The following is a 12572-nucleotide window of genomic DNA, read 5'->3' on the forward strand; positions in this document are numbered from 1 at the left end:
TGTGCCTCTGCCAGATTAATGTGGTGACTGTGACTTTATGGTACATTTTTTTATAATACTGAAGACATTTACAGTTGTGAACTTCTCTCTGACACAAGATACTGCTTCATTTCATGGCTTTGCAATGAAGTGTTCGCTTATTCATAGGTTTCTAGAGAATACAAAAATTCACTTTTTTCCCTTTGATTTTAGGATAATGTAAGAGTGAGTTTTTCATTCTTCAAGGAGCTAAGCTTTGTTTTGTGAGTTACATGTTAATGGTCTGCTGCTCATTTTGTTGGCTTGTGGGCAGAGAACAATGCCTGTAGAATACCTCGTTTTACCTTCGGCTCAGGTTTTCTGAATGGCATGTTCCACAGACAGCTAAAGATTGCTTTGAGGGGTTTGACCTATAGAATCTATAGAAATCTATACATTAAAATCAAATTTATGGATAGTATTATTTAATTTTCATATATCCTCATCTATTTTCTATTAGATTGGCCCAGATTTGAGAGACGTATTTAAAATGACTGTATTGTGTTGGTGTTTGAGTTACATTTCTGTTAACTTTTGCTGTACGTGTTTAGCTGGCGTGCCGTCTGGTGCACGCTAATTCATAACTGTCATAGCTCCGTAAATTGTGTCATTGCGTACTGATGGCCTGCTTTTCCCCATGTGGTACATTCGAGTCCTCCCCAACTCTTATCCTGATGTTTACTGAGATTCTTCATCCCGTTGGTTATAGATGAGTGTTTCTCAACCTTCTTCTCATTACCACCTGATTAAGGAGTTTTATTAGATTTTTTTTCCCCTAAACTTGCCTCCTGTGAAATTTTAATACTACAGATATAGTGCACATTTGCTGGATGTATAAGTGTGTTTTAGTCATAAAAGTAGTAATTCACACACACATGCAAACACACACACACACACACACACACAAGAACCAGTTCTCAGCTCCTTCAAGGTAAGAGCACCCCTGCTGAGGATGCACATAGTAGATTCTCAGTAGACTTCCCCCTGCACTGTGTCTCTTCCGTTTCCAGAATCTTTATCTAGCAGGTGCGTCAATCACATCTGCATTCTGTATTGCTCATCACTCGTGTCTTCGCCCCTTCATCCTCCTTGATGGTGTTCGTGTTATTTACTGTTTGGTTACAGTCCGTCCTTGAAAATATTCCTCATACTGGTTACGTAGGTAATATAGTCTCTGAATCTGTATGTATCTGCAAGTATTTCTTTCACCCCAGCAAGTAAAATCCTTGACGGAGCTTCAGCCTTTTCTTCCGTAGCCTGAATTGACTTAGTGTTACAGATGGTTTGCTCTGTGCCAGTCTGCTCCACTTTCCGTGATAGGTAACTGTTTTGTTTTGGTTTGGTTTTGGCCGGAAGTTTGTAAGAATTTCTTTCTGTCCTTGCTGTTGAGTCATTTTACAGAATGTGCCTAAGTGTGTCTTTCCACATTCCACTTGCCTCCCTCTTCAAGCATCTTTACAACATGTAGCTGCAGGTCTTTCTTCAAGTTAAACAATTACTCTTCTGTTATTGGCATACTGATTCCTCTTGCCTCTTTTTCTCTTCCAGTGCATCTGTTAGTCACGTGTTCTATGCTTCAGTTTATCTGTCGTCCTTATCACCCTTTTGTTTTCCTGCATGCTCCAAAGCTTTAAGGTTTTCGTCTTGGGCTTCTCTCTTTGCTAAGACTGAATTGCAGGAATCACTGCTCTTCCTCCCCATTCCTCCATTCCTTCTTCTCAGTCCCCAAATCCTTTCTATACAATCCCTATCAACAGTCCATTCTTATCAAGGAAGATAACACTTTGCCACTTAGGGACCATTAAGACCAAAGCCTTCTTTGCCAGTCTGGCCCCGGAAGGTATGTGAGTTTATAGCTGAATAACAAAAGTACTGAGAAATCGAGAAAAGGAAACCAGGTCCCTTTAGTGATCGGGAGAGGGAGTCCATATAATCACACATGGGAAAATGAACGGGACGATGTTGCAGTCCACCCACCTGAGGTCAGGTAGTGACTGTGCACTCCACTCCCCAGGCTCTCCCTGAGACTAGAACTCACCATGACATTTATATGCCTGTTAAAATGCTTTCTCAAAAATCTTTTTTACTTTGTTTTATTTCAGTTATTTTTAGGCTGTGCTAATAATTATAGATTGCTAGGCAGAACGTTAATTGAATTCAATAAAACGCATTTTAAACAAGATGGTACATTCAGACAAATCACTGATAAGTAGCTGTGGTTCTCCCCTAAGAGCTAACACTTAAAGGATACTTACCTACTACTAATGCCTTTAATTCTCACAAAAAACCTTTTCCAGTGAGTACAAATGTCTACATGTTACTGAGGGAAGAACCTGGAGATTAGTGCGATTAAGAAAACCATTTGTAAGCTGGGAAACTAGCTGGAATCCAGTCTCTCGGGGCCCAAACACCACTGTTTAATATTCTCTGCTGTCTCTTCTTGTGTAGAAAACCTCAGAGTTCTTGAAACAGTAAAACAAGGGGAAATTTGCACTGCAGCATTGAAATTATTACTACAGTGATTATTGAATTGCACGATGCAGTACTCAAAAAAATATAACACACTGTTATCTGTGTTCGTGTTACTACTCCATATAAACTCGGAGAGAATTTGCAAGAATACCAATTGCTGAAGTGCTTTCCTTTTAAAATTTGAATGGTTTTAATTTTTAATATGTATATTTATGCTTATTTAAAGTAGCATCCGTTTTGATTTTCTGACTTTCTTTGTCTCTGAATATTTTTTCTAGGGTCAACGTCTTTTCGAAAAGTTGCTCCAACTGACTTCGCAAAATATTGAAATCAAGCTAGTGAGTGATGTAACAGCTGATTCAAAGGTATTAGAAGCCTTGAAATTAAAGGGTAAGGCCAAGGTTGATATGCTACTCTACCACCGGGTATTCTGTTAGGGTACCTTTAATTCATTTAACATATAATTTCTTGATAACTAATACTTTTCACTTAGTATGCTTCTTCTTTCTCCTTTGGAAAATAGTCTGAGTAAAGCCTATAGATGAAAGAACTAATCAATCAATACTACTAGGATTTTTAATAGTGGTGCATATTAGTGTATGTGAAATAATCCCCCGGCCATTAAACGATAAGTAACTGGACAGAAGAATCTTGCCCTCTCTGAGCACTTCAGTGATGTGGTTAGAGAAGAGACTTTACTGGTCCGAGCAAATGTTGGAATTCTGTTTCTCTCTTGCTCATCAACTGGAAATTGTCCTCCTGCTGCATAGAATTCAAAAAGGTATAGTCAGATGTCTGAGTCTGGGAAACTTCCTGATTCACAACTTTCAAGATTCACAAGAGAGCATCGTTTATCAGCCCCTTTGCAGTACGGCTCACAACCCTGTGAAAACGGTAATTCTAAAATCACTTTCTTGACTTTGCTGTAATCTTTGCTAACGAAACTCTCATTTCCAAATAGTTTTACCGATTTATAATCCAAACACTAAGCCTCTGAAAGGAATTGGCACGTGTGAGCCAGTGAAAAATGTTCAAGTTGCCGGGCGTCCCCAGGGCAGGACAAGGCCTTGGCCTCAGTAGTGACCTGTCCTCTGATGTCCTTACATGTCATCTTGGTGCAGTTTAAACATCCTGAGCGTTTTGCTCATTTCCCCTACATATTAAATTATATAATGTTAACATTACATTTATATTACTATAGGCACATGTACTTACCGCCATGCATATTATTTTTCTATGCATAGGACAATAAAGAAAACTTAGGAGAAACAGCTAGATCTGAAAAGCTTCACTCCGCTACTGGAGCGCAGCATGCTATTTTTGAAAGACTTAAAACACACCCAGTTTAGTGCATTGATAGATGCAATCCGCTTGGATCAGGAATGTATTATTACTTTTTCTGTTCAAAAAATATGCAATTGGGTTCCCATTATCTGAAACTTTGTTAGCTGACCTGTTTCTGAAAATGGATCCCATTCGGTTAACTCTGAGTACCAGAATTTGCAGAGAAATGTTCTCGTGGAAACTATTTGTGTGTCCTTTGGGTCTGATTATCTGGGATGCAGAGGAGTTAGAAAGGGGGGTTGGGGAGCAGAAGAGTTCTGTGACTTCTTGACTGTCCATCCGCAAATCTGTTCTTTGCCATGACTCCTCCTCAACCTTATTAACTCAACCGAAGTTAAAACTAGGGATACAAGGGGCCGCAACAGCCTTTCTTAGGTGCTGCTGAAGATTTGGCTGCTGTCGATGGGACATTGCTATTAATGAATTTATGACAAAGGCATGGTTTACATTCTGTTGTGAACTATGAATTAAAACTTCATTACAGTCATTGCTTCTCCCAAAAAGGAAGTGTTTGACTATCATAAGCTTATATACATATATATATTAATATAACTTAGACTCAAATTCTTATCAAAATAAGAAAACAAATTATTTCCTTTATAATCATGGAGCGATGAACAGGGCCCTAATTTCTCACAGTTATTTCCCAGGTACTGATGCTAGGCCTATCTGGCTTTTATTAATATATGAATATGTCTTCAGTAATATATGTATAAATAAATACAGTCATATTTCTCTACTTCATCCTCTGACAGAGACATATTAAATAATAACAATGATTTTAGAAATAATTTTTATGAAATAACTTTAAATCCGTATTTGAAGACCTTGCTTTAAGGTTATCTTTTAATATTTTTAGACAGAAATCCTAGGCTTTTGGCGAAGTTCCAGGAAGGTTTGTCCAGAAATAGTCCACAAAAAACAGATACGAGCAGCTTCAGCTGTGAGCAAGTTACTGCACACGAAGCTATTCAGATAACCTGGGGGGAAAAGAAGAGCGAGGCTTCCCTGGAAATGGCGAAGCTGAGGGCAGGTATGGGCCCAGTAAGGGCCACGCAGACTGGCGAGGGGGCGGCCCCTCCCCCCAAAGCCACAAAAAACCTAAGTATTTTGACCCGTCATTTCGGAGGAGTGCAAAAAGTGGGAAGTAAGAAGTTTTATATTAAATATTGTCAGTGCTCACAAAAGGCAATCGCTGTGTTGTGTGTGATGATTCATAGGTCGATCACTCATCATAATCGACACTAAGGCTTTTATTAAGAAAACCGCAGAAAGATTAAATCTTGAAGCAAGTCTGGGAGAAAATGGCCACTGTGCAGACACATTGATTTTTTTTAGAGCAATAATGAAATTAAGAGGGAAATAAAGTGCTGTTGGCAACTTGTGGGATAAAAAAAAAAAAAAAAAGATACTCCAAACCCCTCGTCAGGGTTTCCCAGGAAACCTCTCCCCCACATCCCTTCAGTCTGGGACTGGCCCCCTCCCATCAGCCACCGGGGCTTCCCTCTTTCGCAGCATCTGCCCCGAGTGCACAGTTCCACTTCTAGGCTTTAACCTCAGGGAGGGCAAGATGCAGACTTGATGCCTGGCTCACGCAGGCAGTGGACTAATGCCTGTTGAACACACAGCCTGGCGCTTTGGGTGCATGAGGCATCGCAGAGCACGGCTTTCAGATTTTTCCCATTTCAGCTTGAGTCTTCATTTTTGTAATACTGGGCATTCTATATTTCTATGGAAGGGACTTAGGCGGGTGGCACGTTGCTAAATTTAGAATCAGAAGATTTAGGAGAGCTGAGGAGTTTGGTCTGACATGATTAAGACCTGGAGGGTGGGGAGGGGTCACTTTCTCTGTACCAAGAAACTATATCAGAAAGAAATTGCCCTTACTTAAAGCTTATGATGGTTCTCAAATGTTATGCTAATCAGTAAATGATGCTACAGGCCTTTGAAAATGTAAATGTTATGTAAATGCTAATTTTCATAGAAATTTACATACCACCTTTCCTCTGATAGAAAATAGTAAAAATGGCCTTTGAAGGGTTGCCATGATTTAAACGACTTTGGTTGGCATTTCTGTTTCTTTAATAAGCTTCTGTGGAAATCAGAGATGGGAACATTATTTTGAATGTGCTTTTTACTGTGGCCGTTTGCCAGGTTGGAGGATGGGGTCGGGACCGGAACTTAGAAAAGTGCGTGTAGCTTGCTGAGGTGTTCCAGCTGTTCGATTCATTCCGAAAGCTAATTAGCCCAGGCTTAGGCAAAGGCATTAAGGGATGATTCCTTCCCCAGCAAAAGTCAGGTACTCCTTCCTGTGTGACTGCCTGATCATCCTTTTGGCTGACTGTTTTTCAGCTCTCCTTGGATAAGGGTCTGAGGGAGTACGAAAGTGCATGCTTTTGTAGAATTAAGGAAACTCATAAACTCAGTATGGTTCCTCCTGAGGGAAGGCTACATGCAAAATATAACAAAATGTAAAATAACAAATAAATATAAAGTAACTGCACAATAAACACTTAACTATATAGAAACAAAGACAGTCACAGTTCAGGAAGTGCTTTGATCATAGCTGTAGCACGTGGATAAGAGGCGGCGAGACCAGAGGTGCTGTGCATCACGGGGGGATTTGTGCCATCAGGTGATCGGGTGATGCTAGTCTCCGCTGAGACAGGATTGGGGGGGCGGGTTCCTGCCGCAGCCAACCTGGGATCTTCAGGCCTTTTCCTCCTGTGGCCTCTCACAGTTAGGTTGGCAAGGATTCTGTACACACTTGTACAGGCAGCACACTTCCTAAGCATAGAGAGGGCTTGGGTGTGTAAACACTGGGACGTCCTCGAGATGGAACGGCAGTCAGCCTCCAGAAATCAAGTTCAGGGGCAAAGTCCCTGACATGGAAGAAACATTCGGATGACATGGCAAAGTGAAAGGCAGCAGAAAGCTACTGTAGTGTTTCACCTTCGTTCAAAGATAATCTAGTTTTATGCATGTGAAAAGATCTACTCTAAGTTTTACTAGGGCTTACTGTTCTGTGAGGAGATCACAGGTGATTTGTGTGTGTTGTGTGTGTGTTGTCTTTTCAATGTACGCATAGGGTGCAGGCTAAAGTCAGATTTTGGAGTAGGAATGAGTTCCAGGCTCTGCCACGTGGGTGATTTCTGAGAGTTACTTGACCTCTCAAAGTCTCCCTCTCCCGATTTCTACAGTGGGATGATAATAGTAGCTACTGTGTCGTGTTGTTCTAAACACAAATGAGATAACCCATATCAAGTATTGAACACAGTACCTGGCACATGCCAGGAATTTTTTTAACATTTTTCCAAAAATAAACATTTTATGATGGGAACATGCTGTCAAGAAAGGACTGGAAGGAGAGGAGGGAGATGGGGGTGGGGGAGAGAGCTCACCCCATAGGTGCTGCCTGAGGACACAAGCCACAGCAGGACTTGTATGATGGGGGAGCCACAGTACAGTGCTGGGCCCGACTAGGGCTGGAACACGTTCCTCTGCTTAGCAAGCCCCATCTCTGCCCCTGGTATCCCAGGGAAATTCTCATTTAAAAGGCTGCTCAGCTGAAAATGCCAACACTTACAAATATTGGATGAGTTAAATCTACCAGTGGGGGCGAAACCCACCCTGTGGTTCTGAGTCGGAGGGCGTGGAGGCAGGAGTTCGTCACTCATCCTGGCCAGCTTGAGGACGGGTCTGCGCTTCCCTGTGAAGCCAGACTCCTGCTTTCCCCAGGAAACCCGCACTGCTCGGCTCCCCACACCCACCGAGCTGAGCAGGCAGCCCTTGATCTGAGGCAGTTACATTCAACAAAGGGCTGAGGAGTGACTTTAATCATTTACAAAACAAAGCTGATGAAAGACAACCGCCAACCTGCTAACCTGAGAACTGATACCCCACTGTGGTTCCTTAAGCGAATTTTCTATAATGATGCCTACGTAAAGACTGTTCTACTCAGTTTGGGGAAAACATTACTGAGAGAGTTTCTGATTCACATTTACTCTGCTTTTATTTATCACCAAAGGCAAATTATGCTTATCTTTGAACTTAACCTTCTCCATAAGGCTTCTTATTTTTTTCTTTTCTTAATTGACTCAAGTCAATATTATAGTGGTTCGAGTTTGAAAAGCAGGAGTGTCCCGTGTGCTATTAAAAAACAACCACATGGAGCCCTGGCTGGGTGGCTCACTTGGTTGGAGTGCTGTCCCATACACCAAAAGTTGGGGGGTTCAATTCCCGGTCAGGGCACATACCTAGGCTGCAGGTTCGATTCCCAGTCGGGGTGCATATGGGAGGCAACCAATTGATGTTTCTCTCTCTCTCTTCCTTCCACTATCTCTAAAATTTATAAACACATATTTTTAAAACATGGAAATTTACTTGGAACAATTTTTGAGGCTCCTAGTATAATCAGTAATGATAAAACATTCATAAGCTAAGTAGTTTTACATGATTAACTTATGTTTGTAAAATAACTCAATAACATTTGGAAGTTTAATTAAGGTTCGGTGGTTCCATTTGAATTTCTGAGTTTGGTATATTCATCTCATTCTGATTTGGAAATTCAGCTGTAGCTTTATATTCTCATTGGTTAGTACTGAGACCACACCTGAGGAAAGATGTCTTGGTCAGGTACTGCTCATGGCTTGGAAGTTTCTACGAATTCAACAGACAGTGGGGGACCACCTACTAAGGCCTCATGAGAACCTGAGGTCTTGACCTTGGAAATCTCAGAAGAATGGTGAGCTATGCTGAGTTTTCAGGAGCCCATTCTCCAAAAAGAGGTGACAATCCCTTCCAACACCTTCCTCCCTAATAGCAGGTGGAAATCACACCCCAGTTATACTCATCCCCTTAGTGGTCTCTAAGCCCACTATTCTGTAAGAGACTTACCTGCAGCTGCACTCATTCAAAGCTGACCCTTGGTTGGGTGAATCTGTTCTTAGCTTAAGTCTACAGTGAGTTTTTCCCGCATATGAATTCCTATCGGTATCTAATCCAAGTCACACATTCTATAGCTTCATTAGACGCTGCTTTCTTTTGCCTCCTAGTTGTCTCCATGCCTGTCACCTGTCCCCGTAATCAGGGATCACCTCTGCCACATTATGAGTCCTTTGGGGGCAGCTTTAGTGCCTGCTGAAGACCCCACCATCATATGAAACTACAGGCTACAGGAGGATAGCCCCTGATTTCCCACACGGTTGTGCATAATGGCTTTGGTGAGCATTTTCTCTGTCCCGAGTCATTCTGTACCCAGCCATTGGCTGACACTCCATCACAGGTCAAATATGCAAATATTTTACCTCCAGTGGAGAATACATCCATTCTCCATGCATTGTGAGACTTGGAAAGTGGCCTGGAAAATTTGGGAGCTTTGAAGAACACGGAAGAGCTGCTCCTATGCTTCCTCCATCACATTAAACCCCCAAAATGGAAATACCAGCTGCTGTTCGAAAACATCATCCAAGAAGTAGCTGGGATGTGAAGATGTATGATATCATGGTGTTTCAGATTAAAAAGCAAAAGCTCTATTGAGTCATAAACAGAATAATGGTGGGAGAGGCTAAAATCACTTGTGTAGCTTCGAGCAGAGAAAGAAGCCCTAAGTGCACCTGACTTCTGATTCTGTGGGCAAAGAGAGGTCTCCGTCCACAGAAGACCCAGAACGGACAAGAGCTGACTCAGGAGTTCCCAGAACTCCACGTCTCTCCTCACCATCCCTTCCACAGTACACTGAACTAGAAGGCACGTGGGTGGTTGCATTGAATTGAATTCCCTGCTGTGTACGTCCAGCCACCAGTGCTCAATACGTATTTACTAACGTGAATTTCCAGACCAGATGGAAATTTGGCTCTCTGACACTGCGAGTCGGCTCCTGTGATAGTAACATCTCCCCCTGAATCCTGCATTTCTTTGTCCTCCAGTTTAACTCCCAGTGTGTATGTTCCCTCTGTCCCCGTGACAGCAGGTAAAAGCCAGCTCATTTTATTGGCACTTCAGGAGGAACTGAGAATGTCATTCATTTCTAGATTCCAGATAGAAGTCCTACAGACTCTGGGTCCCTTCTTATCTGACTGCTTTGGTTACAAACTCTCCTTAAACTACCTCTTCCCGCCTGAGCCTGCTCCCCGCTCCAGCCCAGTCCTTAAGGTCGCGTAAGTCCCCAGCAGGCCCCTGGCATATGTGTTCAGTATGTGCCAATCCACCGCCGTGGCTCAGCAAGCTGTCTGTTTGGCAGCCCCAGATGCCTCCTTTCCTCCTTTTCACTGTGTTAGGAGTCTGTTTACTCACTGAGCTAAAATTGCCTGAGAAGCCATTTTTTGAAATCACATGTGTGTTGACTCCTTGCTAGGTGCAAATTTTTAAAGCGGTAAAAGAGGGAGGTGAGACACAGAATCTGCCTATAGTCACCAAAGGGCGAGATATACATTCAACTGTTGACTTGCTGGAAAACCTCCAGTTTAAGGGTAATCATAGGGTTTCCTAAAAGTCTCTTTATTTATCAAAACACTCACCACACAAAAAATAAAAGATAATCTAGGCACATTTGCAATATAATTGTAGTTAATAATAGTTGCAACTAATAGTCAGGTGGTGTTGTATGTACTTTACCTGTATTCACTTTTAACCTTCCATCATCCCTAGGAGGTGAGTGCTGTTATTATTTCCATTTTCCAGATTAACTGAGTCATAGAAAGGTAAAATCATGTGCTGAACGAAGGCCCCATGGTTAGTGGGTGATAAAAGATGTCTGTTATGCTAATTCTTGGCAGAATGCCCCATGCATATGATTTTGGTCAATATTATTGGATCTTTGTAAATTACACATTTAGCAGAGAACTTAGAAAATTACAAAACCATTCACCCTCTTCAGTTTACCTCTTTTGCCTTCAGAATTAAATGAAATGAAAAAACTCTACGAAATTTGATTGTGGTACCACTATGCATAAAATAGAGCTATTTTACAAGCTCTGTTTTGATCTTTGGCAAAGCACGGTTGTTTGTTCTCAGCAACACTTGCTGCAGAGAAGGAGCTGGCATCACGCCCGGTCCTAGGTAAAGGTGCATATCCTGTTGAAGTAAGAGACTCAGGTTTCAATTCAAGCTCTGGACCGTGAGCAGATAGATCCCCATCTATCATTTTCAATCATCCATTTATTCATTCATTCTGTCTTTTAACAAATATTTATTGTGTCCTTACAATATACCACTGACGAGGCACTGATGGAAATAACTTGATCTGATTTGGATTTTTGAAAGATTTTTTTGGTTATTGCGTGGAGAATGGGTTGGAGGGGAACTGAGGCAGGGAAACCAGTTAATGGGCTGTTGAGTTACCCCCAGGCAAGAGATAAAGGTGACTGGGGCCAGTGAAGGTAGAGAAAATAAATATGTTTTAGAGAGAGAACTGGCAGACTTTGATAAGGTATTGGCTGTGGGGATGGAGTTAAGAAAAAGAAAGAAATCAAGAATTACCCCCAGGGTTTTAGTCTGAGCAACTGATTGATTAGAAGATGCTATCATTTATGGAGACAAGAAAGATAATAGGATAAATGGGCTGGCATTTGGGGAAAATGAAGAGCTCTATTTTGAGCACAGTAAACTCTGATTTGTGCTTATTAATGATGCACATAGAGAGATTAATTTAGGTCTGACCCCCTCCTATGAGTCAAGCTCAAAGAAGAGTCAAGCCCTCAGATATGATTTGGGGAACTGTCAGTGTAGAGATGGGATTTAAGCCACCGAACTGAATGAGATTCTCACAGGAGCAAACAGAGCTATAGAAAGGGGCCCAGGACCAAGCCCAGGGCTTTCTAACACTTAGAGCCTTTATAGAAATGGAGAAACTGGCAAGAGAGACTGAGAGGAGGAACAGTGAGGCAGAAGGCAGGAGAGAAAGGTTTGTCTTACTTCCCTAAGGAGTAAAGTTAGCTAAGAGTCGAGGAGGGGCCGTTGGATTTGGCAGCATAGTGTTCTTTGGTGAATTGAACCGGGGCATCATCAGCCAGATTGACAGGGATTGAAAAATGATTGGTTAGGGAAGAATTGGAGACAAGTATGGATAACTCATTGCAGACGTTTTGCTATGAAGAGGAACACAGCAATGGAGAGGTAGCAATAGGGGGAGAGAGAAATCAAACTTAGTAGGGAAATGAAAAGGATTGTTTCCCAGCGGTGATTGTCTATTAGAGGCTTGTGATCATAATTTTAAGTCGAAATGCAGCACCATGATTGGGAGATTTTTCTCCAGCAACCTTTAGCTGTTCTACTAAAAGTGTAGGGAAGGCAAAAGGTTGCATTCACCAGAGTTAAAGATTTTCCTAGGAAAACGTTACAGAGCAATGGCCATGAAATGCAAACTTGATCAGGAGGGAAGGACCCACCAGGGCTGTGTGACGGACATTGAAGAAGTTGTAAGGTCAGTGATTTGCAAACCTTAGCAATGTCCCAGTGGGACCGCAATGCAAGTGAGCTGGGAGGAGAGAAAGCAGAAGTCAGAAGCTGTGAGCCTTAGCCCTGGCTGGTGTGGCTCCGTGGATTGAGTGCCAGCCTGCAAACCAAGGGATTGCTGGCTTGATTCCCTGTCAGGGCCCATGCCTGGGTTGCAGGCCAGGTCCCCAGCAGGGGAGGCACGAGAGGCAACCACACATGGATGTTTCTCTTCCCCTCTTTCTCCCTCCCTTGCCCTCTCTCTAAAAATAAATACATAATAAAATAAAGAAAAGAAACCGTGA

At 42.2% G+C, this 12572-nt stretch overlaps 1 protein-coding gene across 7 annotated transcripts in view; it reads left to right on the top strand.

Annotated features, from left to right (window-relative positions):
* The window catches only part of PLD5 (phospholipase D family member 5), a 215323-nt gene that overhangs the window by 132924 nt on the left and 69827 nt on the right, over positions 1 to 12572 (top strand). For all 7 annotated transcript variants that reach the window (XM_045184584.2, XM_024576041.3, XM_045184587.3 and 4 more), the window contains exon 4: positions 2769 to 2880. In XM_045184584.2, coding sequence (XP_045040519.1) covers positions 2769 to 2880 — 112 coding nt within the window. The remainder of the gene's footprint in view (positions 1 to 2768; positions 2881 to 12572) is intronic.

The sequence above is a fragment of the Desmodus rotundus genome, chromosome 10, assembly GCF_022682495.2.
Source record: "Desmodus rotundus isolate HL8 chromosome 10, HLdesRot8A.1, whole genome shotgun sequence".
Lineage (NCBI taxonomy): Eukaryota > Metazoa > Chordata > Mammalia > Chiroptera > Phyllostomidae > Desmodus > Desmodus rotundus.